Here is a 24945-nt window from a genome sequence, read left to right on the forward strand (position 1 = left end):
TACTTTCGTAGCCGCGTATCGACGCGCGTTGTTTCATCACGAAGAAGCCACACGCTGCAACTTCCTGTTACCTTTCAAACGGGATTTCGACTTCTTGCGAAACTAAAATTACACACTGTATATAATTGAAGGGTCATTTCCGTTTCTGCGATAATATGAAATTGTAAAACGCATACCAAGTATCTAGATGAACGTAAAAGCAACAGTCGTCAGATGACAACGTGAAAATTTTTAAGCACTGAGTTTCTTCAGTCTCCTAGTCCTGGAAACCGAGACTTACCGACACATCTGACTCGTTTAGTGATTCTATCTTAAACAATAATTGCCTTGTAGAGAACTAATTCTTTCTTTATCCTTCTTATGCTGAAAGTAGGAAATTCTGCGTATGCTATGTAAAAACATGTGTGTGATTGTAATTGTATGTGATTAAATTAATATCTATTTAATTCAATATTGTATTGCTCGACAGAATACATATCCCTTTGATACTTACTTCCCAAAGGACAGAAGATATGAAAAATGGCATTCCCACCAATATATAACACGAAATCCTGTTCAGCAGACCGTAGCGACACCCAAGTATACGGACATTCTGGTACCAATCGATATATCGATGTACGCATTTCGAATGACAGTCAAATTATCGAATGAACATATTACCTTTAGCAATAATTCAAACTCTCTAAAGAATTCTCTAAAAAAATTGAAATTTTCCCATGTAAATGTTAATTACGACACACGTGAAATCCTCACAGCAACGAAATCCTCATTACAGTCATGCTCTTGTTGAGTTATTCGTGAGTTTCCTATACTGGAGTTATCTTGTGTTATCATCGGATCTGAACCCTAGCCAAATTTAAAAAATCAAAACGTTCACTGCGGATCCCGATGCGTTTATAGATAATATAAATGTATAAAAGAATTCAAAGCACACGTAGCAAATAAAAATACGAAAAATAAAGCGCGTCTTCTGATTCCTAAAGGGAAAAATGAATCGCTCTTATATTCCAATTTTGAAATTTTATCTATAAAAATAGACATTTTTTGCGTGAAAGTCCGTGATCCAGTAATGTGATTAAAGTAGATGTACATTGTATTTAAAATCATTCCATGACATTTGTAATATGTTGAAAATAAAAATTTTTAATAAAATCATAAAAATAATTTTACCAACAAGTTCATATTTATGTAGAAGTAAGCTGTTGAGCTCGCAGAAAACTGATCAGAAAGAGATATAATTCTACACAGATGCGTGCGCTTTCAATAAGCTCGTCGCGATTTTCGTCGCCATTTTCTTATTAGTTACAAAAATCTGAATCTTGTCCATTTTCAGTACTTCAATTAGTCGGTGAAATAATAATTATTAAATCGATATATATAGGCCGCGAATACGAAAATCGCATTATACGTATTTTCGTTCCATTTCGTATCCTTCATATTGGTATTATAGGTGCACGAACAAGCATTTCGTTGTTGCTATTATACATGTTGGCAGCCCGGAAAAAAGTGCTCCAGCAAAATTCGCTATTTAACCAAATTTAATGGACGTGAGTACGAGCGTGAACTGATTAGAATAAACCGCAGAAACTTTACGGGCTGTGTGTTGCATTTAAAATCCTTTCAATAATTTACAACGAAAATGAGCGAGCTCGTATGGGGAATAAAAAATGGTGATTTGGAACAAGTGCGAGATATCGTTGAGAACAAGGCAAATATATAAATCGTTAAAACACCTTTTTTCTTCTGTCGTTTCTTGATTGTCGCTAATCGGATATGTCATAAGTTATCTTCTTTTTGCAATTTCATATTGCATTCTGTAAATTTCATGGTAGCTCTCGATGCACGATAAGATTCTTCCTAACCGATTATATTGCAAGAATCATTTATTTCTTCTTCTCAAATCCGATCTATCTATATTTCGATAGAAACGAATGTTAGTGCATCATCTAAATAGATTTTTTTTTGTCAACAGAATATCGACGTTAATCAAATGATCGATGGAAGGACACCACTGCATTATGCTGCTGACTATGGCCAAAGTGAAGTAGTTAGATATCTTTTGGAAAAGGGTGCAAATGCAAATGTAAATATGTTATTAATATTAGCTTAGTATGTACACCAGACAAATTAGAGTAGTTAATAATTTTTTTTATACACATCCTATTAATTTCACTTTAAACTTAAGGTATGCCTGCTTTGTTAGCTTCAGGAGAAAAATTGATGTACGTGTTATATCAAAATGATTCAATCGTGTTATATTTCTTTGTAGGCTACAGACAAACATGGAATAACAACGTTATTAGCAGCAATTTGGGAAGGACATACGAATTGCGTGAAATTATTATTAGAAAAAGGAGCTAATCCAGACGGATTAACACCAGATGGAACCAGCTACTTGGAGGCTGCTGAGAAAGATGAGATCAAACATTTGCTTAAACTTTATTAGCACAAAGCCAAACAGATCATAAAGCAATAATTTTTGTTATTTTAGTATTTTAATGTTCCTCATAGGAGTATCACCATTTTGCTTTATCTTAATTTCTTGCATACGACTAGGCTATCATATTTATGCACTTTAAATTAAAAAAGTAAAAAAAGATATAGGTACACAAATGTAGTTTTATAATAATATATTACACATCTGGAGCATATAATCATGAACTCATATTCTTGTATGGTTACTCTTTAAAGAGTTAAACTACATATAGTTTCAGCTTTAAAATAGTATATATCGTACAGATTGTTTTGCAGAACTAACAGCAGAAATAAATTTATTTTTAAAGCATGTAACGTTATATAGCAAAAGATATTTTGATACATTTGTAAGAAGCAGCATCGTGTTTTAAACATTTGTTATTAATTTATAAATGTTACACAATTTCTTTTTTATATATTTTTTAAAATCCGCGTGCGCGCGCACACATACACACACACACACACACACACACACACAAAACCATGATTCTGCTTTGATTTAATATTTTTGGGATAAAGAATTGTAGTATATATTGAAATCAGCTGAATGGTTGATTCAAAGATATACTACACGTTTTTAACTGAGTTTCAAGAAAGACATGTATAAATTTTAGAGAAGAAAAAGTAAAAGAATTATCTTTATGGTACTAATTACCTAACATGTCTCAAGAAATTTTAAAGGTGTACAATAATCAAAAATAATAAGCTAATGCATCATTGTTATGTACGTCGTTGCATTTTTATTAAACCCATATTTATCATTCATTTATTATTCACTGTTGATTACAGTATGTTAACAAAGAAAGGACGTATATACTAATATTTATTTGTCCAATGTCAATTATTGAAAATATTAAGACTGTATCTTCAATAGTCATAAAATATGTATATCTTTTTTAAAATCATATGTTCTCTTCATAGCTATATAAAATGTATTATAATAACATATTGAGAATGTCTCAGGAAGAAACATTACGTTTGTAAGATGTGTAATGCAGCCCACTCTATTCTTACATTTATTAGGTTTACTTTATTTTGTAAACTTCCTTATAATGTTTTGATGAACAATAAATACAAAATAAAGAAAAATATCATTAAAATCATAAAAAATAGTACATCTATTAATGCTAAATGAAATACTTTATTATACGATCGATATAACTTTATAGAATAGATTATATATTAGAAAAGACAAAGAATCATGTTCATTAATCATCACATTTATTAATAATTTTATATAAAGGATCTTATACATCATTATAAAAGTCTACCTCTGCAGTTAGATGCACCACATTTACATATAATAACTTTACCCGGTATGCTTCCAACATCATAACTATAATTCCATGTTAATTCCTGACCTGCTCTGATATAATTTAAGGCAAAAAATGCCACCCATGGAAACCTTACATCATGTGTGTCAACAAATACATTTTGCACAAAAACGTTTGGATCGCACGAATGCTGTAAAAATTTCAAATTATATTTTACACTAATGTTAAACATTTGATAAATGTGTATATTGATCATGTCCTTTTAAAAATAGTGAAGTATATTTTACGTTTAGATAGCGTCCGATATTTCCAGTTGTTTTAGCATCCATTATGTAGACGGCTTCATCTTCTCCAAAGAAATCCCTTACTGATTTAAATTTAGGTCCTTCGATCTGCGTTGGTTCCACTGTTGGTTCAAATCTACTTGGTTCGCGTCTACCAATTCTATTTTCTTCCTCATCGCTAATAGTAATTGCATCTTGATCGTTTGAACGATTATCGTTATTCGGGTGTCTTGTAACATTCTCGGAAGTTTTAATAGCGCTCCCATCTTCACTATTTTCTTCAGATCCGTCTTGATTAGTATCATCTCGTTTTCGTTTTCTTAGTCTCTTTCTACATCATTGTACTTTTGTTAATATATTTTATATGTGCTAATTTACAATTAATTCCACTTTGACATACCTAATTGAGGAAGGTTCTGAGCAATCTACGTTAAAATTCACATATTTACTAATGTTGAAGTCCTCATCTGAATCGTTTGTATTCGTTTTTGAATTATCCTCGTCTTCGCTCGTTATAGATTTCCTTTTATCTTCTGGTGTAGATAATGGCATTTCTGGCTCAAGAACATCACTTTCGTAACCTTCTTTGATACCTTCTACCACTTCCACGTAGTCTAACTCTGCAAGATATTCGTCCCCGTAATTTTTACCACCTTCATTAGCTCCCTGAGAATAACGAACAAATTTTTATTCAATTTGGCAGCTTTGAGAATTAATTGCGCTACTTTTTACCTGTTCCGTAAGCAATCTACCGGCATATATACAAATAAAAGATCCAAGGGGAATATCGTTTAAACATCGTATACCCCACCCTCGAGGAGCTGTTTTAAATACTTGTAATTTCAATGTTAGTGGATGTTGCACTACTCTATTTAAACAAGTTTTTACAGCACATTTACAGCCGGAATTGCATTCGTATATTCCAGTGGTAACTGGTTCTGGTAAACGTTTGTACACGTAACCGACAGACGTATTGGGTACTCTACCTCCGAGGGTAGCACCTTGTATCGTTAATTGCCAACATTGACACTTTGTTTTATCCTATAATTTAATTAATTATGCAGTTACGGATCCTTACGGATTGAAATTTCCAATTAGCTATTTAAAAATTTATGACATTATAAAAGTAGACATACTTGACAATCATCTTCACAATCGCAGCTACATAGGAAATTTGGATCTAAATTAAGATTGACTCCTTCTGTTGGCTCTCTTTGGGTACTATATCTAATAGTATCTGGTTGTGTGTGATCCAATTCATTGACACATGGTATTGGCACGTTCTCTACGCCATAGCTGAGATCCTTAGGTTGAGAAAAGAGAAATTGAATTGCGAAATACAAATTATTATACAGATCTTATAATGTTTAGGTTTTATTTACCTTTATATTTATAAAACATTTGTCCAATACAAATTCTGCTAAAGAATGTACCCAGTAATCAAAATCGAACAAATCAACCGACATTGGGCTACCTGTTTTGCGAAGATACTGATGCAGTTCTTCCATATTTCGCAATCTGACACCACATGGAGCTTGGTATAATGTAATTTTTTTGCCTTTCGGGTATTTACAAAGTTGTCTATTCCAGCCACAAAGCAATGGTATTGAAAGAGGCGAATATCCTCTTAAATCATCAGGTGTGAACGATATTCCTTGAACACATTGGGGTCCACACTTGTGTGGAACGAATTTTTTTGTTTGAATCTTGTTTTGTGTTTGATAATACTGAAACAAAGTAACAACATATCAAATTTCGTGTTAATATCCATTATGTATTTAATCTGCTTAATGTACTTACAACTATGCTATGAGAAGGCTTTGTTTCTGTAGTAGGATTATAAATACTTGAGTCCACGATATTTTGTTTTTTAGTAGTACTTTTCCTAGCAACGGCACGTGATTGCTGAGGTGCACTTGATGTAAATGTACCTGTAGCTTCGCTCACTGTACTCTGTTCTTTTTCTATTTGAGAGATTCTTTCTTCTTCGGACTCTATATTACATGTATATTCTACATAAGGTAAATTACTTTTCTAAAATGTTAATAAATATCACATTAATTTGAGAGAGAAAAAGATTATCCATCGCAAAACTAGAATGGACCAAATACTTTACACACATTGGAAACAACAGGTAATCGATGTCGACTCGGCGTATTAACAGATGTATGATGTCCTAATTGTCTAGCAGTAGCCTTCAAGAGTTCGAAATATAAAGGTCCTAATCTAGCAGAACCTCTATAAATCCATTCTGTTCTTCCATCAGCATCAAAATGCATTTGTACTAAACTCGCGTCGACTTGAACTACTCTAGCGATCCACCATTTACCATTCCATTCTGTCCTCACCACTTGACCTCTTTGTAATTTAACCATTGGTCTCTCAGGATACGTTTCAATGTATTTTTTCACAAAATCACGGGATTCATTAGGTATATCTTCCCAAACTTTGGCGGAAGATTCTGCAACTAAATAAATATATTTGTGCTCAACGTACTGAGCGTATCCATCGTCAAAGAATACCAAATATCTAAAAAAATTGATCTAACATTACTAAATTACAACATTTTAACATTAAAACTGTTATAAAAATTATACCTATATTTGTTTGTGGCTTTTGGAGGTTCAGCTATGACACCGCTGTAGAAATTGCTAGATGTAACATCTTTGAATATTGCAACTACTCGTGTCCCAACTGGAATTATTACTTGACTAACTACAGTAGCTGCAATTTGCTTGCCGGAAACGGATTTGATTACGGAATTATATTTTTTTTGTAATAATTTCACTCGACAGTGTAAAGGAATTTTTGAGAGTACAGTTTGCACCTGTTAAGAAACAAGTAAAATTTTAAATAGCTGTTAAAGCATTATTCTGACATAATTCAAATAAGAAATAAATCCCAGTAACCTTTCCTTTAATCCACGGCATAAGTGGATGTTTCATAATATATACAATGCTATCCACATCTATTTGAGCTTTTACAAGTGCACCAATCGGAGGTAAATCCAAAACGACAAGTTGTTTGTTATCCTGTTCAATTGGTAGAATTTCTGGTTGACTATCTTGTACCATTGAAGAGGGAGCGACCCTTACTTGTGTAACTTTTTTTGTTGCCACTAATGGATAGAAACCATTATCTACATATTCATCATCTATTTGGAGCTCTTGGAGCATCTGAATTTGTGGTCTAAATTCGTCATATAAACTATTACGCAGTGTGTCCATAGTACTCATTAAATTTTTGACTGTTTTATCTAAAACTTCATTCTCTTCTGTATAAAAAAAAAGTTATCTGATCTTATATATCTGTACAAAATTTAAGATATAATGTACTTTAAAAGTGAATGATGTACCATCTATATTATTCCACTCATCTTTGAGAATATTATGGGCTTGCTTAATTTGATAATCTACATCATACTTCTTAAAAATATCACTTAATGTACTATCTAACATTTCTTCCATGTCAGCAAGAAATTCTTCTGGTAAATATTCTTCTAAAACACAAAATATATATTATATTTACCTTAAGTGCACATATATGTGTGCGTGTGGTTAATATATTGTAATAAAAGTTTAATTTTACCCTCATTATATGTATCCTTCTTTTTATCATCATCTGACTCATCACTGTCGGAAATCTCTACTTCATTTGTGTGATCTGGAAATTCACATTCTAATAATGGTTTATGATCCACAAAAGCTGTAATTAGTTGCTGTAAAGATTAATATCGTAATGTAAACATTTGTATTATCTTTCCTAAAATACTGTATTATCGTAAGTAATGGTTGAAACTACTAGCAAAGCAGAAGGTGATCTTCTAAGACAAAATGATAAACTCTATAGTCTGCAATTATTAAAATAAATATTTAAAAACCTTTTGATGTTCTAATGCAGCATCGAAGCACTTTTTACATATCATACGTTTCTTCTTTTTCTCCATGTTCACTCCATAAAAAGCACATGCAAAGGAAGGTGCCAATTTCATATCCAACCCAGAGGAACATTGAAAATTTATACAATTAATGTTACAAGCTTTGGAACCTCTATCCTCTTTTATATTATCTTCAAACACTTCGTCATCCGATACAAGTTCAATAACTTCCATTGCGTACAATATTAATAAAAGTGTATTACGTAATTCACTGACAGCTAAAGAAAGACAAATTTTTGTTTACATTCCAATCAGTAGAAACATATGAAAACAATATGTACAGGTTAGGTAATCAAACTAAACTTTAACTATATAAAACGTAATATATAATGAATATACTTTAACTAATTTATCATGGTAAATATTACGATGGCAAATACTAGTCAGAATAAATCCGAACTTCCGAAAATTAATCGTTCAGTAAGTTCTTTAATGAAATATGTTCTCACCTAACAATTGTGCTTATATAGTTTTGAATTGTGATAAATATAAAACGGTATAAGCTTCTTATATCTTAATAATTATATACATGTCGATATTCATATTTAACTGTATCATAAGTGGTTAGAAAACTTTTATGGTTTAAACAAAGTATTAATCTATATTTGTGTACATGAATTAAGTCAGTTAAAATTAGTGCCATCTACCAGAATCATCGTATTAGAGCGGGAAAAGTTTTGTATTATAAATTAGAAGAAAACAGGACATGAGATAGCTAGAAAATTGAAATACCATTTTAGAAATATTAAGTAATGCAATTAGCGAATAGATTTATTGTTGCCGCTAAGTTGGTACAAAATGAATAGAGATATTAAAAATGCAAGTGCCTTGAATATTTCTTTTATTTTTATTTTATCATATTCAATTAATATGTATTGTATCTACCTAGCCATTAGTATATTTAAAAATCACAGTCTTAGTTGAAGAATTGACAGCAGAAAATACTATCTGTATCCTATCCATATAGTAAATGTTTACAATGTACATAGTTTGCTTCTGCATACATACATGCAGCACGTATTCTACATGAGTAATTATGTATAGTGTATTATGTACAATAAATTGGATTATGTTGATCTACACTTTCACTGTTGTGCGTAATCGATTGTAGATATCATTTGCCCATTTTCCATTGTTAAAAAATATTCTTTGATCACAATATTGAGAAATTTAATCATAATAGCGAGATACCTAATAGTTATCTGCTTCTTCTTGGTATATTTTTATTTGCTCTTGCAACGTTTGCTATGTAGAAAAACAAAATGATATAGTAATGCCTAAATAAATATAATTTTGATATATGAAATTGAAAAATTTATAATATATATGTATATGTGTATACGCAACATATAATATACAAAGACAGAAGAAAGAGTATGTTCCAATTCTATAAAAGAAATTGTAATTTATAAGGAAGACAAATGAAAATAAAAGTCAGTGCTATTATACACATAAAATTGTCTTAAAATATAAAAAGAAAACTTTTTTCCTATAGAAATAAATTATTGCCTTATAATATTCTTGCAGATAGATATCAAGAGTGTAATCGCTGTCACTTCATATACTAGCAATATACACAATTTATATAGTAATGCGTGTAAATACTCTTACATACCTAATATTTAATACATTTTTTTAGGAATTACCCAAGAAGATTTCTTTCTGACAATTATCTACAATGAAATATACCATTCACGTTGATAACAAATTGATGTGTATTACAAGTTGAATAATATTGAATGAATTATTGGAATATGTTATAATCCTTGATGGTATATATCATTATAAATCTAATATAAATACACATATACATAATTTCCACTCTAATTATAATATCTAAAGAACAGCTTGAAAATAAATAAATTAAGAAAAGATTAATTAACACAATGGAAATTGGGCATTACATAGATTTAAAAGGCTACTCTCACTTGGCTAACTAATAACATAGTTTGTTCACATAATTCAAAAATAGGTAAATTTATTTATAATTTCATCTAAATCAATACGAAAACATATTCTCAATGTTTCTCAAATCATCGTAATATTATTTAAATATACAGTAAATATATGTACATATCCCTATAAAAAAATTTACAATAAAATATACTCTAAGAACAATTATATATTAACAAAGATTTCAGTGGATTAGAATATTAAAAATAGTTAGCTCAAATAGAATAGCCTATAGAATGTACACTTTAGGAATCTCTAAATAGTATGTATCATATATTTACATTAAATTTCATTATTTACAGAAACTTAGAAATATTATTACTTTGAATAAATCTAAGTTAACTCATGATTTAAAGTGGAATACTCAAATAAAAAAGTATTAGTACATAAAGTACAATAGTGATTTTACTTAAGGAATACAGCTTGTATATTACATATACATGTTTCACGTATATTCATTATATGTAAAATAGCTTTAAAAAATTCAAAAGATTCTGTAAGTGTAATTGGGTTTATTGAAGAAATAGAAATATTAAATTATCAAAATATTTTCTCTATCAACAAAAAAATGAACACGTTCTAATAATATAATAAAACGAATAAAAAAAAAAAGTACACAAGTTGTATTCCTTCAAAAACACATATTGCTACTTGTACTTTAGACGAATAACATTATTCTGCATATTATTTTCATCTTTTTTAGTCCATAAACAAGTAAATTTAGAAAAATATTTTGCTTACATTAAGTGAATTAAATCTTCTACTTCTTTCATAAACGACACTAATGTAATGTCTTTTATCTAATGATTGCAACATAATAATAAAAACATGTGCCAGCCTAGTTACAATTTCATTTAACATTAACTAGGGATTATTATGGATTCTCCTATCTTTCTTTTTTGGAATACGAATATTAAAAGATATATCTTTCACATTCGATAATATAAAAGCAATTCAACTCTTTGGTTACACAAGGAGAGCTAAGTTGCATACTTTCCTTTTTAAATGGTAATAGTTAAATGCTTTATAAACGCAACCAATGGAAAGTACACTTCCCCTATATAACAATGCTTTATGGTTTTTCGGAGAAACTAATAAAATATTATTGATTAAAAAATTGCAACGCACGTAATATACTATTTTAAAAAAGAAAGATATACAATCGTAACTCAGTCTGTGTAGTTTTTGAACTACAAACCATAATAATGTACTTGCACTATACACGGGATTATATATCGGTTTCTAGTTGTTAAAATTAAATTATTCAACAAAATGGTATTTGTACCAGAAACAAGAAGGCTATCCTTCTAGTTTCAATAACATAAAAGAAGGAAATTACAGCATCCATTAAATGAATATTTACAAAAAACATGGAATAATTACAACTGTTTGCAATGGCAATTGGTTAAATATAGTAAATTCCATATAAAACATCTCTATTATATTAGAAAGATATATATATGTATATATATATATCATGAAAATGCTTACGCTTTGCCATCTAATCCGGTACAAAAGATGCTTTTCTTTTTATCTAAGCTAGAAAGGGCACCTGATGATGATTCAAACAGTAAAATATGAATTTACTATCTATAAAGTTCTCTAACATGAAGACAAATATTCTACAAAAAGGAATGGTGTGTATGTGTGATGTACATCAACGATTAAACTTTTTATGAAAATTCATTCGGCTTGTTAATACTTAGATAATTTAAAAATAGCAAACCATTGTCTTGCTTGCAATAAAAGCATACGTATCTCCATATATCTTTTAAAATCTTAATGACAAGACTTTAAAAGATTATCATTACGCTTTTTTGTTCTATATAACTCTTCACATTATGCACAAGTTAACTGTAAATTTTTCTTTCTTTTCAGATTTGTAAGTTAAAATGAAAAAAAAGAAAAGATCATTGAAAAACGAAGCACACTGAATGTTACACATATGAATGTATCGATATAAAGAATGGTATGCTTAAAGTACCGCTCGTACGTATGCAGCATGCATGTGCAATACTGTAATGAGTGGTGTGTGTGGCACCAGGAATGTAACGTAATATAGTATAAGAAAAACATTATATTATATGCTGGTTGTCGTCAAACGGTAATACACGAGATCAGCTGCTGGCAAAGTTGACTGTACTGTAATTGGTCCCCACTAATTCTTCGCATTTTAATGCCTTTTACTTCCTTCTCTTCGGATTCACAAACCCTAAGTTCAATTTGAACACCACCCGGGTATTCTAAACTAAGACCCCCACCTTTCACTTCTTCTCTAGAGAATACGAATCCCTTTGGTGGGGCTCTTGCATCTATAATTTGTTTTACACGACCTAATATAGCTTCGGAATTTAACCTACTCGACTCGTCCGATAATGTAACTTCAACTTCCGTTGGTATTGATGTGTTTAATGGCCTACCGATACCACGTGTAATACTGGGTCTTGATGGGTCACACGGTTCAGAGATGATGAAGCTGGGAAGAGGACTAACATAATGTGACAACGTATCTTCAAGTGAATCAGGCGATGGTGATGGTGATGGTGAACAACTGATAAGTGTTACTTGTCCCCCAAGATCGGTTACAGATATTTGAGGGGGTACCTAGAATTAAAAAAGTCATATATGTCTATTAATTAATTCCAGAACACATATTTGATATTTGAACTTACTCTTGGTATTTCCACAGGATGTTCTTCCTGAATCATATCTAAAGCTGGACTATTACTAGGCGAATAACTAACTGGCGTGGTAGCTGGTGATCTATGATGTCTTAATGGACTCAAATCTAAGGGTGTTGCTGGTGGTTGTGTTGGAGTACCGTGAACTATGCTGCCCTGTACTGCTGCTGTGGTTAATCCACTTAAACCTATTGATAAAATACAAATCGTATATTTTCAATCTAAAGTTTCATATATATAATATATAAAACTTGTATATTACAATAAAGAATACCTTGCGTAATTGCTGCTACCCCTCTTTCATGCACAGGAGATCCAGGAATACTTGCAGGACTATGCGATGGAGATGCTAACCTCTGCAATTGTTGATATTCCTGCTGGAGTGCCTGAATTCCAGGTCCAGGTGGTCCAGAACCTTCAGATGCTCTCCGAACGGGTGAATATCTTTCTGTAGAAACGTGAGTGCTTGGTTCCTTGTAGGAATCTCTATTCCCTACTAAAAAATAATAAAATAAAATACCATATTACCTAATCATGACAATCATCTAAATAGTTTTGTATATATAATACAATATATAAAAGCATGTGATTGTGTTAATAACAAACATATGATACAGTAGTACCCGCTTAAGCGTCTAAATTTCTATCAATTCAAATATCTGTCACTATTTTCATTGAATTTCGAAAATATGAAAAACTATGTGCCTAGATAATCGTTCTGATATGATCCTGAACTGCGGACGCTTTAAAAGACACTACTGTATTTATTGCAATACATTTTTCCTATTTATACAAGACGCAAAAACCACACAAAAATTACCAGTGCTAGTATGGTACAAAGACGTCTTCCTATGATGTGGAAGCGTAGATCCTCTAAGGTGTGATGGTAACAGCCGTGATGGGAGGTAAGCTCTATTCATCCTAGCTTCTACCTCCATTACCATTTCCGGATTTATAACTACATGCATATTACCAACCAACGAGGCACGGCAGTGCAGTGGACACAAAAAAATCCATGCAAAATCAAAAACGAAATCAAAATGAAACACTATAATAAATGCTAAAAAGATTAAAATATATTAAAAACAAAACATTGCAAAAGTGTACGTGTATATTATTTCAATAAAATTGTTTAAATAAAACATTTTACGTGTATTTATATATAGTATGTCATATATATATATTTGTATGTATATATAGTATGTCATAAATAATGAATATAAATGTATTTATATGAATATAAAATCTATCAGATAAGAACATTTATCATGCAATATATCATTATTAAAATATAAATATGCAAAAGCGAAGATATAAACATGGCGTAATACTCATACTTACAACTTTAAAAATGGAGAAATATAGCAAGCTTCTAAACTAATCGATATAGCAAATTATAATAACATGTCTGATGTAAAACACGTTGTAATAAAGTGCATTGTTGATGGTGCACACGAATACCTGAAACACATAATCCACAGTACCTGGTCTTTGCATGACGGCAGTAAGACCACTTCGTCTTCTTCTATCGCTGCCTCCACTTCCGCTTCCACTATTATTGCCATTTGCATCACCATTTCCACTATTAACCCCCACATTTAGTGACTGAGCACATGGTACTAGTGTTGGACTTCCACTCTGTATCTACATATAATATATAACATTATAGTATTATTGAGAATTAATTTTGCTGTAACAAATATTTTTCAGCTGGTACAATTATTCTCTTACAGGTTGTAAGTGTTCTCTACTGCCTGGTTGGCTCCATCCTCCATCTTCAGCACCACCAGAACTGCTTCCTTGTTGTTGATAGAAAACGTGAAGATTAGCTCCACCATCCGATGCTCTTCTACCAAAACCCCCTGCTGTAATTGATGAAATATTTATTATAAATAAAATAATCGATTATGAAGATCAGACTAATCTGTTGCGTTACATACTTGCTCCCATAACAGGTGGAGGTTTTAATAAATGTTGATCTTTAATTTGAAAGTTTTGTGGAGGTTGATGCTGTACCAGAGGAAGGTTCAATGCGAGATTTGTATGAGGTAACACTTGAGGGTCCGTGTTATTACACTGTAATATAGGAAGAAGTCGCAACGCCGGATCCCCTGATGTGTGATTATAATTATAAGGATATGATGTTGGTGGCTGATGAGCCGTATCACCAGGTCCAACTGTATGTCTTCTGGTTGTGTGGTATGGTGTGCCAGGTGTAAGTTGCATTCCACTTCTTTCTTCTGTTTCTGCTTCCGTATCGCCAAACTTTTAATAAGAAATGGAAAATGTAGTTTTAGCTTGTACTTCATGCTATATAACGGAATATTCAATATTTACCTTTTCCAATTGATGTGCACCATCAGGAGCATAATCTCCTGGTATACTTTGAATACTAGGTAAACTAGGCATTGTTGGTTCCAGTTGATCAACAAGAAGATTATATATTGCTGATACATGATCAAAAGCATTTCCTTGAACTGCTTTTAATAATGTTTCTGCACTAAGTCCTGGTAATCTTAACATATTTTCTATCACTACCTGGTTTAATTGTGGTGGCACATTTTCAGGACTACACCTAAAAATGCACGATTAAATAAACTTTAAATTTGTTTATTATAAGCATAACATATGTTAATTGTAACTGTATATTACCCTCCTGGTTCTGGTTCTGTTACACCATCTCCACCCATCCAAGAGTGTGCTAAAATCTGTGAGATACTTAAACGTCGTTCTGGTTCTACTACCAACATATGTCTAATCAGTTTTTCGCATTCTATAAAAAAGGACAAAAATTTAATGAAATATACACTGAACTATAATATAACAAGCCAGTATGTAAGTTTGTACATTTTGTACCTGCAGACATAAAAAATGGTATTCTGAATCTCCCTGAGATTACTACAGAACGTAGTGATTGCATCGTGGGTCCATCAAATGGCAATGCACCACAAACCAACACATATAAAACAACACCGAGACTCTAGAATTATAGGTAAAACTTTTGATAAGATTTTGATTAATTTTTGCTTGATTTAAATAACAACAATAATAATAATAATAATAATAATAATGATGATATAACGTACCCATACATCAGCTCTTGGGCCATCATAGTGTTTCCCTTCAAAAATTTCTGGAGCAGCATATGGAGGCGACCCGCACCAAGTGCTAAGTGGAACACCTGGAGTATATTCATTGCTAAACCCAAAGTCTGCAAGTTTTATATTATTGTCTGCATCAAGTAATAAATTCTCAGCCTAAAATAACAATACACATAGTCACCTGTTATATGTAAATATTATTTACTTTTGTTTCAATTTTTCAGGAATTATATTAATAAAAAAGAAAAACAAAAAGAAAAAAATGTGGATTTGGACCTTAAGATCTCGATGGACAACGCTCTGTTGATGAAGATAACGAACAGCTAGAACAATTTGACGAAAAATTCTTCTTGCTTCTGGTTCTGGCATTCTTCCATTCCGCACAAGATGATCAAATATCTCTCCTCCAGGGGCATATTCGGTAACTAAATATATCATCTTCTCTGTTTCCATCACCTGGTATAATCTTATAATATGTGGATGCCTCAATCGTTTCATTATGTGTACCTCACGAAAAATTTTAGCTAGATTTTCTTCATTTAATTTTGTTTTGTCTATTATTTTAATAGCGACCTATATAATAAAAAGTATGGCTTTTTGAACATTTATATCATTTTAAATCTATATATGTTAAAACTAGCATTAGATTATAAACAATTAAACTCTACTTAAACCAACAAAGCATTCTGTTATTATAAAAAACTTAAGAAACAACATAATCATTATTAACATACACATTATCTACAACAAACAATGTACACAAATTTTCTAAAATACATTAAAGCTCATAAAATGCAATGTACATTTCTTCACATAATTTGTATTTCAATGTAGGAATTAATTACGTTGTTATCATAGTATTGATGCATAAAGTTTCTGGTACGTACAATGTTTGATTTAATTTTACATGAAAACAGAAAAATGTACAGAAGAAAAAACTAAACAAAATGTGAATACAACTTAAAAAAAATATTATAAATAGAGGTACAGATTGAATCAATAAACTTTCAAATGAATATTAATAGAGAACATTTTAATTTATTTATATTGTTTATATTCTGTAGTGGTATCCGATCTATTATCACTTAATAATGGTTTGAAAAACACCTAACGAACATATTTCAATCGATGTAATAGTGTCTGTTGGTAATATCGGTTCACGAAATATTCTTTGAAGTTATTAGATCTCTTCGTGTTGGGATGGATTGTTATTACATACAAAGCCTTTGTAATGCGTAAAATGTGATAAAACTCGCATGTCCACGCCGTTATTCAAAGATATAACGACAAAATGATGGGTTCCGTGTTTGTGAGAAAAATGCCTTAACAATGGGCTTACCTTCGATTTAGTTACAACATGGGTGGCCATTTTAACAACGGCAAAATTTCCCTTGCCAATAGTTTTTTCCAATTCGTAATAACCGACACGAATAAGTTTGTTGACAGAAAATTCCTGCGAAACCTCATTGTGCGACGTCGTCGCGGATGCCATTTTTTAATCACTTGTCTCGCTCAACTCGTTACCAATCACTTACTGTTTAGTACCACGATATTTCCGTTAGAGGTGCCACGGACGGTCGACACTTCTGACATCTAGCAAAGCGATTCGAAAATTAAAAAATTAAAAGAAATCAACTATTATCATCGATTGCAATTGAGATTTTATGATAATATTTCACGTGCAAATTAATTTTTAATGTCCAAGAAACAATATCCGCAATAGAAAGTCCACTAGTTATCCTTAGTTCTTGATTGATTATTGTTTGTTTACTTTTTCAATAGTCACGAGATAAATCTTTATACGCCATCTATGCAAGTAAATATTATCCATGAAAATTCATTTATATAGATTTGAGTTCATTGATCCTTTTTTCTTAACTTCGTAGACATCAGAAGTATTATCTGTAGCTTGTGTTCACACATGTACAGCACTTTTCTGAATACGTAAAACATTTAAAAAAAGGGAATAGTATCTTACTTTTCACAGTAAAATTTATTCTCCTCCGTAATTAAGTTCCCAAGTATTAAAAGAATTTTTATTTCTATCATTAAAACAAGTCAATGAAAACTTTTGATTATGTTACATTTTGTTGCATCTAACATCATCTCTTCTATGGTTGTAAAAGTGGGTTGCTTTCACATCGTTGCTATACTCACAGTATTCACCGCGAAACTGCTACGTAGACGAAAACAGATGGTTAAACACTGTCAGAAATTATATTTAAGCTAAGATGCGATAGTGAAATAATTGAATTAATTCAATAAATACAACGTAACTGACCTTTAACGTTAAATGGCAATGTGAAAATAGTAATTCCATGAGGTGAATGCTTTTCATTTATTAAAAAAATTAATAACAATAAAACATTTAAAAAATGGAAGAAAGTTCGGTTTTATGGATGCTCTCGTTGGTAATGTTAGTTGGTTCCTGCATAGCTGGATCCTTGCCATTAGTCATGAATTTATCAGAGGTAACATCCTTTTCATTTGACGATAGATGAAAAGACAATTCCTTTTATCTATCATATTCTGTGATTGTCATGTACTTAAACTACTGATTACAGATTCTACAAAGAACTCGATGATCATGAACATCATGAACCTTTAATCTTTCTAGGACAAATTACAACTGGTTTCGATACTCGGTGCTGGACTTCTTGTAGGCACTGCGCTGGCTGTTATTATACCGGAAGGTATAAGAGCATTGTTTACTAGTGGAAGCAACAGTGACCAAGGAGTTCATAGTTAGTACTTTCCATTAATATTTCGCAAATATTGATACTGATACTGAATTGTTTTTAATTTTCATTTTGTTTAGGTGACCCTCATTCTTTGATAGGTATTAGTTTAATACTTGGTTTTGTATTTATGCTTCTGGTCGATCAATGCTCAGCTAGAAGAAGTGGCGTAAGGGAAAGGAGTGTTACTGCTACTTTAGGTCTTGTAGTTCATGCGGCAGCTGATGGAGTAGCATTGGGAGCAGCTGCGACTACATCACAAGCTGATGTTGAATTAATCGTTTTTTTAGCAATAATGTTACACAAGGTAAACTAGGAAACATTTTTTACTTGAAAACGAGAATATTATAAAGATATATAATAAATATTGAATAAAAAAATCAGATACTTTCCACAGGCACCTGCTGCATTTGGTCTAGTATCATTTTTGCTACATGAAGGAGTAGATAGGAAGAAAATTGGTAGACATCTTTTAGTGTTCTCTTTAGCTGCACCTTGTCTTGCTCTTGTAACATATTTTGGTATTGGAAAGGTAGGCTGTTTTATTCATAAGTTAAATAGCTGCATTAATATTCTTTCAAATGAAATGTAAAATTAATATATTTTCTAGGAAGGAAAAGAAACACTTAGCAATGTCAATGCAACTGGTGTAGCAATGTTATTTAGTGCGGGTACATTTCTATATGTAGCAACTGTACATGTTTTACCAGAATTAATGACAAGAAATAGTGGCAACTATACACATCTACCGACTGCTGAAAATGTTACAGTGTCTTCTTCTGGACTTAAAGTTAAAGAAATATTAGTTTTAGTGTTGGGTTCTTTATTACCCGCATTAATCACTACTAGCCATCATCATTGACAAAATATCACATGGAAATGCTCTTATTTCATTGCTGTATGTAACATAAAATGTCCCTCATTAAAGGGTATAATTTTTTATAACACTCCATGATTTTTATGTGTAAAAATCGTGAAGTGGTAACTGAAATATTTGTCAATTCAGATGTCTGTTTTACCTGTAATCAAGAGATTTACATTTATGTACTGTACATAATTGTAGAAAGGGCATATCATATAAGTATTATACATTTGTATAAATTTAAAAGCAAAAGCATAAAGCAAGAAACTATGTTAAATGAGATAAAAAGAACCTTTTTAAATAAGTTTCCATTTTTCAATGAAGTGTCGTAAATGTTATCCGTTAAGGTAAATGAAACTTTTGATACAAAACAATGAATTGAACAGTTTTCTTTTCATATCTCGTTCCTTATCATTCACATGAAATATATTTCAATGTATATGTTCCAAGAAATAGCATATAGTAGTACCTGATTGCAGTAATATAATATGCATTTATAAGCATTAAAATTGATCAATTTATTCTTAACCATTAAAAATTACATTTTTAATTATAGCTAAAATAAAACAAATTTATTATAGATAAATACATGTAAGGTCATAAAGTTATTTAATTGTCATGTGCATGGTTTAGAAATGTACACAAAAAGTGATGAATGGAATTAAATGATTCGTATTATTTATGTTTTTTATACATACAAAATTATCTATTGAGAATACAAAACGTATTTTAATAAATATATTTGACATATGGATATGCCTATTCACGTATTCAATGCATTTTTTTTTTTAACTAATCTGACAACAAGTATAATTTTTTTATTATTTGCAACAATTTTCGTTCCAGTCGTAAAAAAGATATAGAAGAATTAAAAGAGATTTTATAATTTCCACAAGATATAATAAAATTTGGCAAACACTTATTTTCAGATACCGGAGCGGAATATTTTTAAATTTAAGCGGTAATGTAAGGCCAATACATGGTTCCGGAATTGAGGTGACGATCGTATCCTTTATTATCACAAGCCGTGGTGGCATATACAGCTGTAATTCACAACAATGGTGGTGCCGGTCGTGTTTTAGGTTAAAGTTTGCGTGGTTTTTCAAGTAACTTTAGTCCCAATTAGCATTGTGAAAAATGGACAATAGGATCACAATATGTGACCCGGACGAAGAAGAAATCAACAATGAAATATTTCGAGACATCGAGCCAGTCCCGTGGATCAACGATGATCCGAACTATGATTTTGATGAGATCAACATGTTCTTCCATAGGGTGGATTCGGATCAGATTATATACGAAGAGAAAAAGAAGAAATGTAAATTTATCGGTAAATATGTTATGGGTGATGTTCTTGGTGAAGGTAGTTACGGGAAGGTGAAAGAAGTGCTGGACTCAGAGACACTCTGTCGAAGAGCCGTGAAAATTTTAAAGAAGAAGAAACTTCGTAGAATCCCAAACGGAGAGCTTAACGTTCAACGGTACGATAAATATATTTTAATATTTCCCTTTTACATTTTATTTATTCCATCGCACGATATTCGCTGAAAAGGCTTTGAATTGCTGATTGTATATACATATTCTGTCAAGATATGTCGACATAATACCACATGATTTGTGTTATATTCTACTGTATATTTCTTGACTGCATAAAAATAAGATAGAGAAATAAATTTGTACCCTCTTGTCGTTTCTACATTAGTAGAATGCAAGTGAACGTAGAAAATCAAGGCTGTAAATGCAACGTAAACACCTACACAATTACATTTTGTAACTGTTTGATTATAAAACTTTAACAATTCATTTGAGATGTATGAAGGAAACATATATTATGTGTATTATGTAATTATTTTTAATTTATTAAGAGCTTGTAATATTATAAGGACAGAAGCATTTAAATGTAAAATTCAAATTTTTACTTTAGACACTATCTATTATGGGTTGTTGTAATTAAACGCATAATGTTCTCGTCTAAATGAAAAGATTATATTGATGTTTATGTAAAAGTAACTACATATATGTTTTTCTTTTTAAGTCATGTGTATGATTACTTTCTAGAATTCTAAATATTATTTGTTCGCATTCGTTAACAGGGAAATAAGACTATTAAGGATATTAAAACATAAGAATGTAATTAACCTTGTAGATGTTTTATATAATGATGAAAAGGAGAAGATGTACCTAGTTATGGAATTTTGTGTATGTGGATTGCAGGTAAAGTTTTAAAAGCTTCATATGGTTTACTTTAAAATTCATTGTACACGTGTATCTGTATAAATTGATATTTGATCATCTTTCAAGTTTTAGATGTTCAATCTATTCTATAATTGATAAATCGATTATAAATATTTGTAATGCTTTTATAAAAATTTCACAAAAGAATTCTGTTGCTATATATTTTAAAATTTATATATTTAGTAAGAGAATAAAAACAAGAACATAAATATTATATTCTAATTTCATAAAATGATTTCTCATTAGTTGACATAATAGTTTATATGACTCATGTCTCAAATGTATCTGTTATCTTACATATAAAAGTCCTACATAATAAAAGCTAGCATGGAATAAACAACAATTAGATTTCTATTTATTAGATCTTTTACAGGATATGTTGGGAAGTACTCCTCTCAAGAAGCTTCCAATCTGGCAAGCGCATGACTATTTCTGTCAGTTATTGGATGGTTTAGAATATCTCTACAGCAAAGGAATAGTACATAAAGATATAAAACCGGGGAATTTGTTATTAGCTTTAGATGGAACCTTGAAGATTAGTGATTTTGGAGTTGCAGAGGTATTTTAATAAAACATTAAGTACTACATTTAGTAGATTATAAAGTAAGAAGCAAAATTGAGTACAAGCATTTATGTCCCTACTAGGCATTAGACATGTTTTCTGAAGATGATACGTGTAAGATGGGACAAGGTTCACCAGCATTTCAGCCTCCTGAAATTGCAAATGGCTGTGAAACATTTTCTGGTTTTAAAGTAGATATATGGAGTAGTGGAGTTACATTGTAAGCATATATTTTTACAAACTATAATAATTTTTAGAGATTGAAATTGTAGAGTCATAAGATAACAACCAGGAATTATGATTTCTATTTAAATATAAATACAAATATTTTTCAGATACAATATAACCACAGGTCAATATCCTTTCCAAGGCGATAATATTTATAAGTTATATGAGAATATAGGAAAAGGTGAATATACGATACCAGAAGAAGTAGAAGAGCCTTTAAAATCTCTTATACAAGGGATGCTGCAAAAAAATGCAAACGAAAGATTTACTTTGCAACAAGTTAAGAAACATCCATGGACTATATGTAGGCATCCTAGAACACAAGAAGAAGTGCCTATACCTCCTCTTAAAGGACACAAATGGCACAGTATGACCGTACTACCGTACCTGATGGAATATCATTACGGGGGTGACGACAATCCTACATATTATACTGAGCATCAATTAAATGGTGTGTACTCCCCTATGTTTCCATTTTTTGCATTGTGCTATATGTTATGATATTTATGTATAAAAGCTTCAATTTTTGTTGCTATGGTATTTGATATTTATGTAATCACAACTAACATAAAGGTAAGATAAACATGTTAGAAATTGTATGCATGAAAACACCAGTCAAAAACATAAAGACCACGTATCAATACTTATATCTTAATACATGTTTCTAATTTAACAACGCACAATAAAAATATTTCTATAACAGTATTTTAATAAAAGTAGTATAATATTTATAGACTATGATACATTGCTGTGTATCACTTTTATACAGTTTTTTATATAATCCGAAATAGAATAAAAAGTATAATTTACTAAAATATATGTCTTTCATATAACAGTATTAAAAATAGATATTATTGAAAAAAAACTACATTTGTACAAATAATAATTATAAAGAAAAGTTCATAAACACTTGAATAAAATGCAGCTTTTGCTTTTCAGATTCTAAACGGAATACTGAACAATCTTTTTCAAATCGACTACTAGTATTCTTATCAAAGACATGCACCATACTGTAACAATGACACGCTTATATCTACCTATGATGTTGCGAGCTGACAAAAACGGGTACTCTCTCTATAGCGTATACCCTGTTTTGCCCCTATGCATCTAAAATCATATATATAAAATTAATTATAGCATCAAAATTTTTAAATTAGCCATTTCTTTCTTTCTTTTTGAATAACCCTCAATATTAGCTTTTGCAATGTGTCATGCATATTTTAAACTGTGTGTGGTAATATTATATTTTTTGTAAAAAAATTTCTTTTATTTTGTATATTGCATGATTAACTATAGTTGTTATGTTATTTACATTGAAGCAAAAATTAAAATTAGGTCTAACCCTCGCAGTGTAAATTTTTGACAAATATTTAAAGAAATTTGTTGTTTCTTTTTTGTTTAGAAGAAAAACGACTTCAAGAAATGGACAGGATTAGTGAAGACCAAAAAGCTACTTGGAATAGTCACAACAGTAAACCAAATTCGCATCAAAGTAAACGGAGATGGCGTAAACCAATTTCATGTATTAATGTTAAGAAATTCCCATCTTGCAAGCCATCGTGATTTGACACATTGTCATTATTTTTTATTATACATTATCCTGACTATGTCAGATACAAAGTTTCTCTGCAGTGGAGATGATTGAAAGTTTAAATAAATGCTGAAATGTGTTAGGATACCTACCTAGCCACAGCTCGAATTGTGAGTATAAAAAATTTAAAACTAATAGAAAAAAAATATTAAATGTAAACATTTGTGATATTAATATTAAATAGTCATAGTAGATAATTCATCATGATCTATTAATTATGAGGTTAATGACTCGACATCCAAATAAAGTGATTTTCTTTCATGTGCCATAATGAAGTTACAATTATTAAGGGTATCTGTTCTTAAATATTTTGTTTGTACAACTTTTGTCTTTCTTTCCCTGTTTTTGTTAACTTAGGTGGTAAAAAGAAAAAAAAAAGATCAAAAGAGCAGCACAGGAAACTATAAATTTATTTTCAGCATTATTTTCACAAACATTATTTTATTAACTAACAATGGAATTTGTACTATTAGAAACTTCAGCATGTTACTCTAAAAGAATATGTGTGAGTTTTTTATTAGCTTTGACTTTACTAGATAAAAAGTTTGTATTCGTTTTAATTTTCCAGTAGAAAGCAGAAATTTTTGTTCATACAAATTCTTTATGTAATGTATTAACAAACTATTTGTAATATAAGAAATCTATGATCGAGATGTTACAATGGAGGATGAAAAACAGATTATTGGAGCTAAAAAAAATACTTGGTGCTGATTAATATCAAACACGTAACGCGAACATTGTTTTAAATTGAAATCGAAACTTTCCTCCAATAAATATACATGTTAAAAATATTTTATATATAATTGTTATTTAAAAAAATATGAGAGATCTGTGTTTGTAGACTGCGTATATATTATAGTATTATCATCGTAAGATGACTTGTAAACACTTAATACAATGTAGTATGACTTAATACGAAATACAGACATCGATTCTTCTACAATACAAAAACATGAGGATTGTTTCACGATACTTACAATAGATGTTATCAAAGCGTACTTGATTATCATTAAGGATAAATACA

The 24945-nt window shown here is 30.7% G+C and overlaps 5 protein-coding genes across 11 annotated transcripts; 3 read left to right on the forward strand and 2 right to left on the reverse strand.

Annotated features, from left to right (window-relative positions):
• The first annotated feature begins 1421 nt into the window (after positions 1–1421).
• LOC143425006 (myotrophin) lies at positions 1422–3202 on the forward strand. Of its 2 annotated transcripts, none has more exons than XM_076897434.1 (3): positions 1422–1547; positions 1973–2083; positions 2270–3202. In XM_076897434.1, exons 1-3 carry the CDS (start codon positions 1542–1544, stop codon positions 2444–2446), a joined length of 294 nt encoding a protein of 97 aa, XP_076753549.1. In that variant the 5' UTR covers positions 1422–1541; the 3' UTR covers positions 2447–3202. The 2 variants fall into 2 exon arrangements, with proteins under 2 accessions (XP_076753549.1, XP_076753550.1); XM_076897435.1 differs by lacking the exon at positions 1422–1547 and adding an exon at positions 1637–1708.
• Positions 3203–3681: 479 nt separating this feature from the next.
• On the reverse strand, positions 3682–8435 carry Egg (SET domain bifurcated histone lysine methyltransferase eggless). 2 transcript variants are annotated; one of them, XM_076897433.1, is made up of 14 exons: positions 8420–8435; positions 7914–8188; positions 7622–7751; positions 7389–7532; positions 6943–7307; positions 6631–6860; positions 6154–6562; positions 5834–6067; positions 5416–5760; positions 5170–5337; positions 4766–5074; positions 4434–4699; positions 4037–4364; positions 3682–3939 (listed from the first exon to the last, which is right to left on the reverse strand). In XM_076897433.1, exons 2-14 carry the CDS (start codon positions 8142–8144, stop codon positions 3733–3735), a joined length of 3366 nt encoding a protein of 1121 aa, XP_076753548.1. In that variant the 5' UTR covers positions 8145–8188; positions 8420–8435; the 3' UTR covers positions 3682–3732. The 2 variants fall into 2 exon arrangements, with proteins under 2 accessions (XP_076753548.1, XP_076753547.1); XM_076897432.1 differs by lacking the exon at positions 8420–8435 and having other exon boundaries at positions 7914–8216.
• Positions 8436–9260: 825 nt separating this feature from the next.
• LOC143424996 (serine/threonine-protein kinase SIK3) lies at positions 9261–17239 on the reverse strand. 3 transcript variants are annotated; one of them, XM_076897416.1, is made up of 13 exons: positions 17045–17239; positions 15982–16278; positions 15691–15861; positions 15461–15584; positions 15257–15377; positions 14942–15179; positions 14545–14869; positions 14336–14469; positions 14089–14248; positions 13425–13562; positions 12879–13097; positions 12596–12792; positions 9262–12527 (listed from the first exon to the last, which is right to left on the reverse strand). In XM_076897416.1, the coding sequence occupies exons 1-13, from the start codon at positions 17195–17197 to the stop codon at positions 12021–12023; spliced, it is 2784 nt and encodes a 927-aa protein (XP_076753531.1). In that variant the 5' UTR covers positions 17198–17239; the 3' UTR covers positions 9262–12020. The 3 variants fall into 3 exon arrangements, with proteins under 3 accessions (XP_076753532.1, XP_076753531.1, XP_076753530.1); XM_076897415.1 differs by having other exon boundaries at positions 9270–12527; positions 12879–13100; positions 17045–17238; XM_076897417.1 differs by lacking the exon at positions 13425–13562 and having other exon boundaries at positions 9261–12527.
• Positions 17240–17822: 583 nt separating this feature from the next.
• On the forward strand, positions 17823–19745 carry Zip102b (Zinc/iron regulated transporter-related protein 102B). Of its 2 annotated transcripts, none has more exons than XM_076897418.1 (5): positions 17823–18176; positions 18323–18449; positions 18524–18750; positions 18841–18975; positions 19054–19744. In XM_076897418.1, exons 1-5 carry the CDS (start codon positions 18081–18083, stop codon positions 19303–19305), a joined length of 837 nt encoding a protein of 278 aa, XP_076753533.1. In that variant the 5' UTR covers positions 17823–18080; the 3' UTR covers positions 19306–19744. The 2 variants fall into 2 exon arrangements, with proteins under 2 accessions (XP_076753533.1, XP_076753534.1); XM_076897419.1 differs by having other exon boundaries at positions 17829–18176; positions 18270–18449; positions 19054–19745.
• A 598-nt stretch (positions 19746–20343) lies between these two features.
• Lkb1 (Lkb1/serine/threonine kinase 11) lies at positions 20344–24186 on the forward strand. Of its 2 annotated transcripts, none has more exons than XM_076897848.1 (6): positions 20344–20786; positions 21399–21519; positions 21914–22099; positions 22186–22322; positions 22438–22781; positions 23733–24186. In XM_076897848.1, exons 1-6 carry the CDS (start codon positions 20443–20445, stop codon positions 23891–23893), a joined length of 1293 nt encoding a protein of 430 aa, XP_076753963.1. In that variant the 5' UTR covers positions 20344–20442; the 3' UTR covers positions 23894–24186. The 2 variants fall into 2 exon arrangements, with proteins under 2 accessions (XP_076753963.1, XP_076753964.1); XM_076897849.1 differs by lacking the exon at positions 23733–24186 and adding an exon at positions 23270–23395.
• The last annotated feature ends 759 nt before the right edge of the window (positions 24187–24945 follow it).

The sequence above is a fragment of the Xylocopa sonorina genome, chromosome 7, assembly GCF_050948175.1.
Source record: "Xylocopa sonorina isolate GNS202 chromosome 7, iyXylSono1_principal, whole genome shotgun sequence".
Lineage (NCBI taxonomy): Eukaryota > Metazoa > Arthropoda > Insecta > Hymenoptera > Apidae > Xylocopa > Xylocopa sonorina.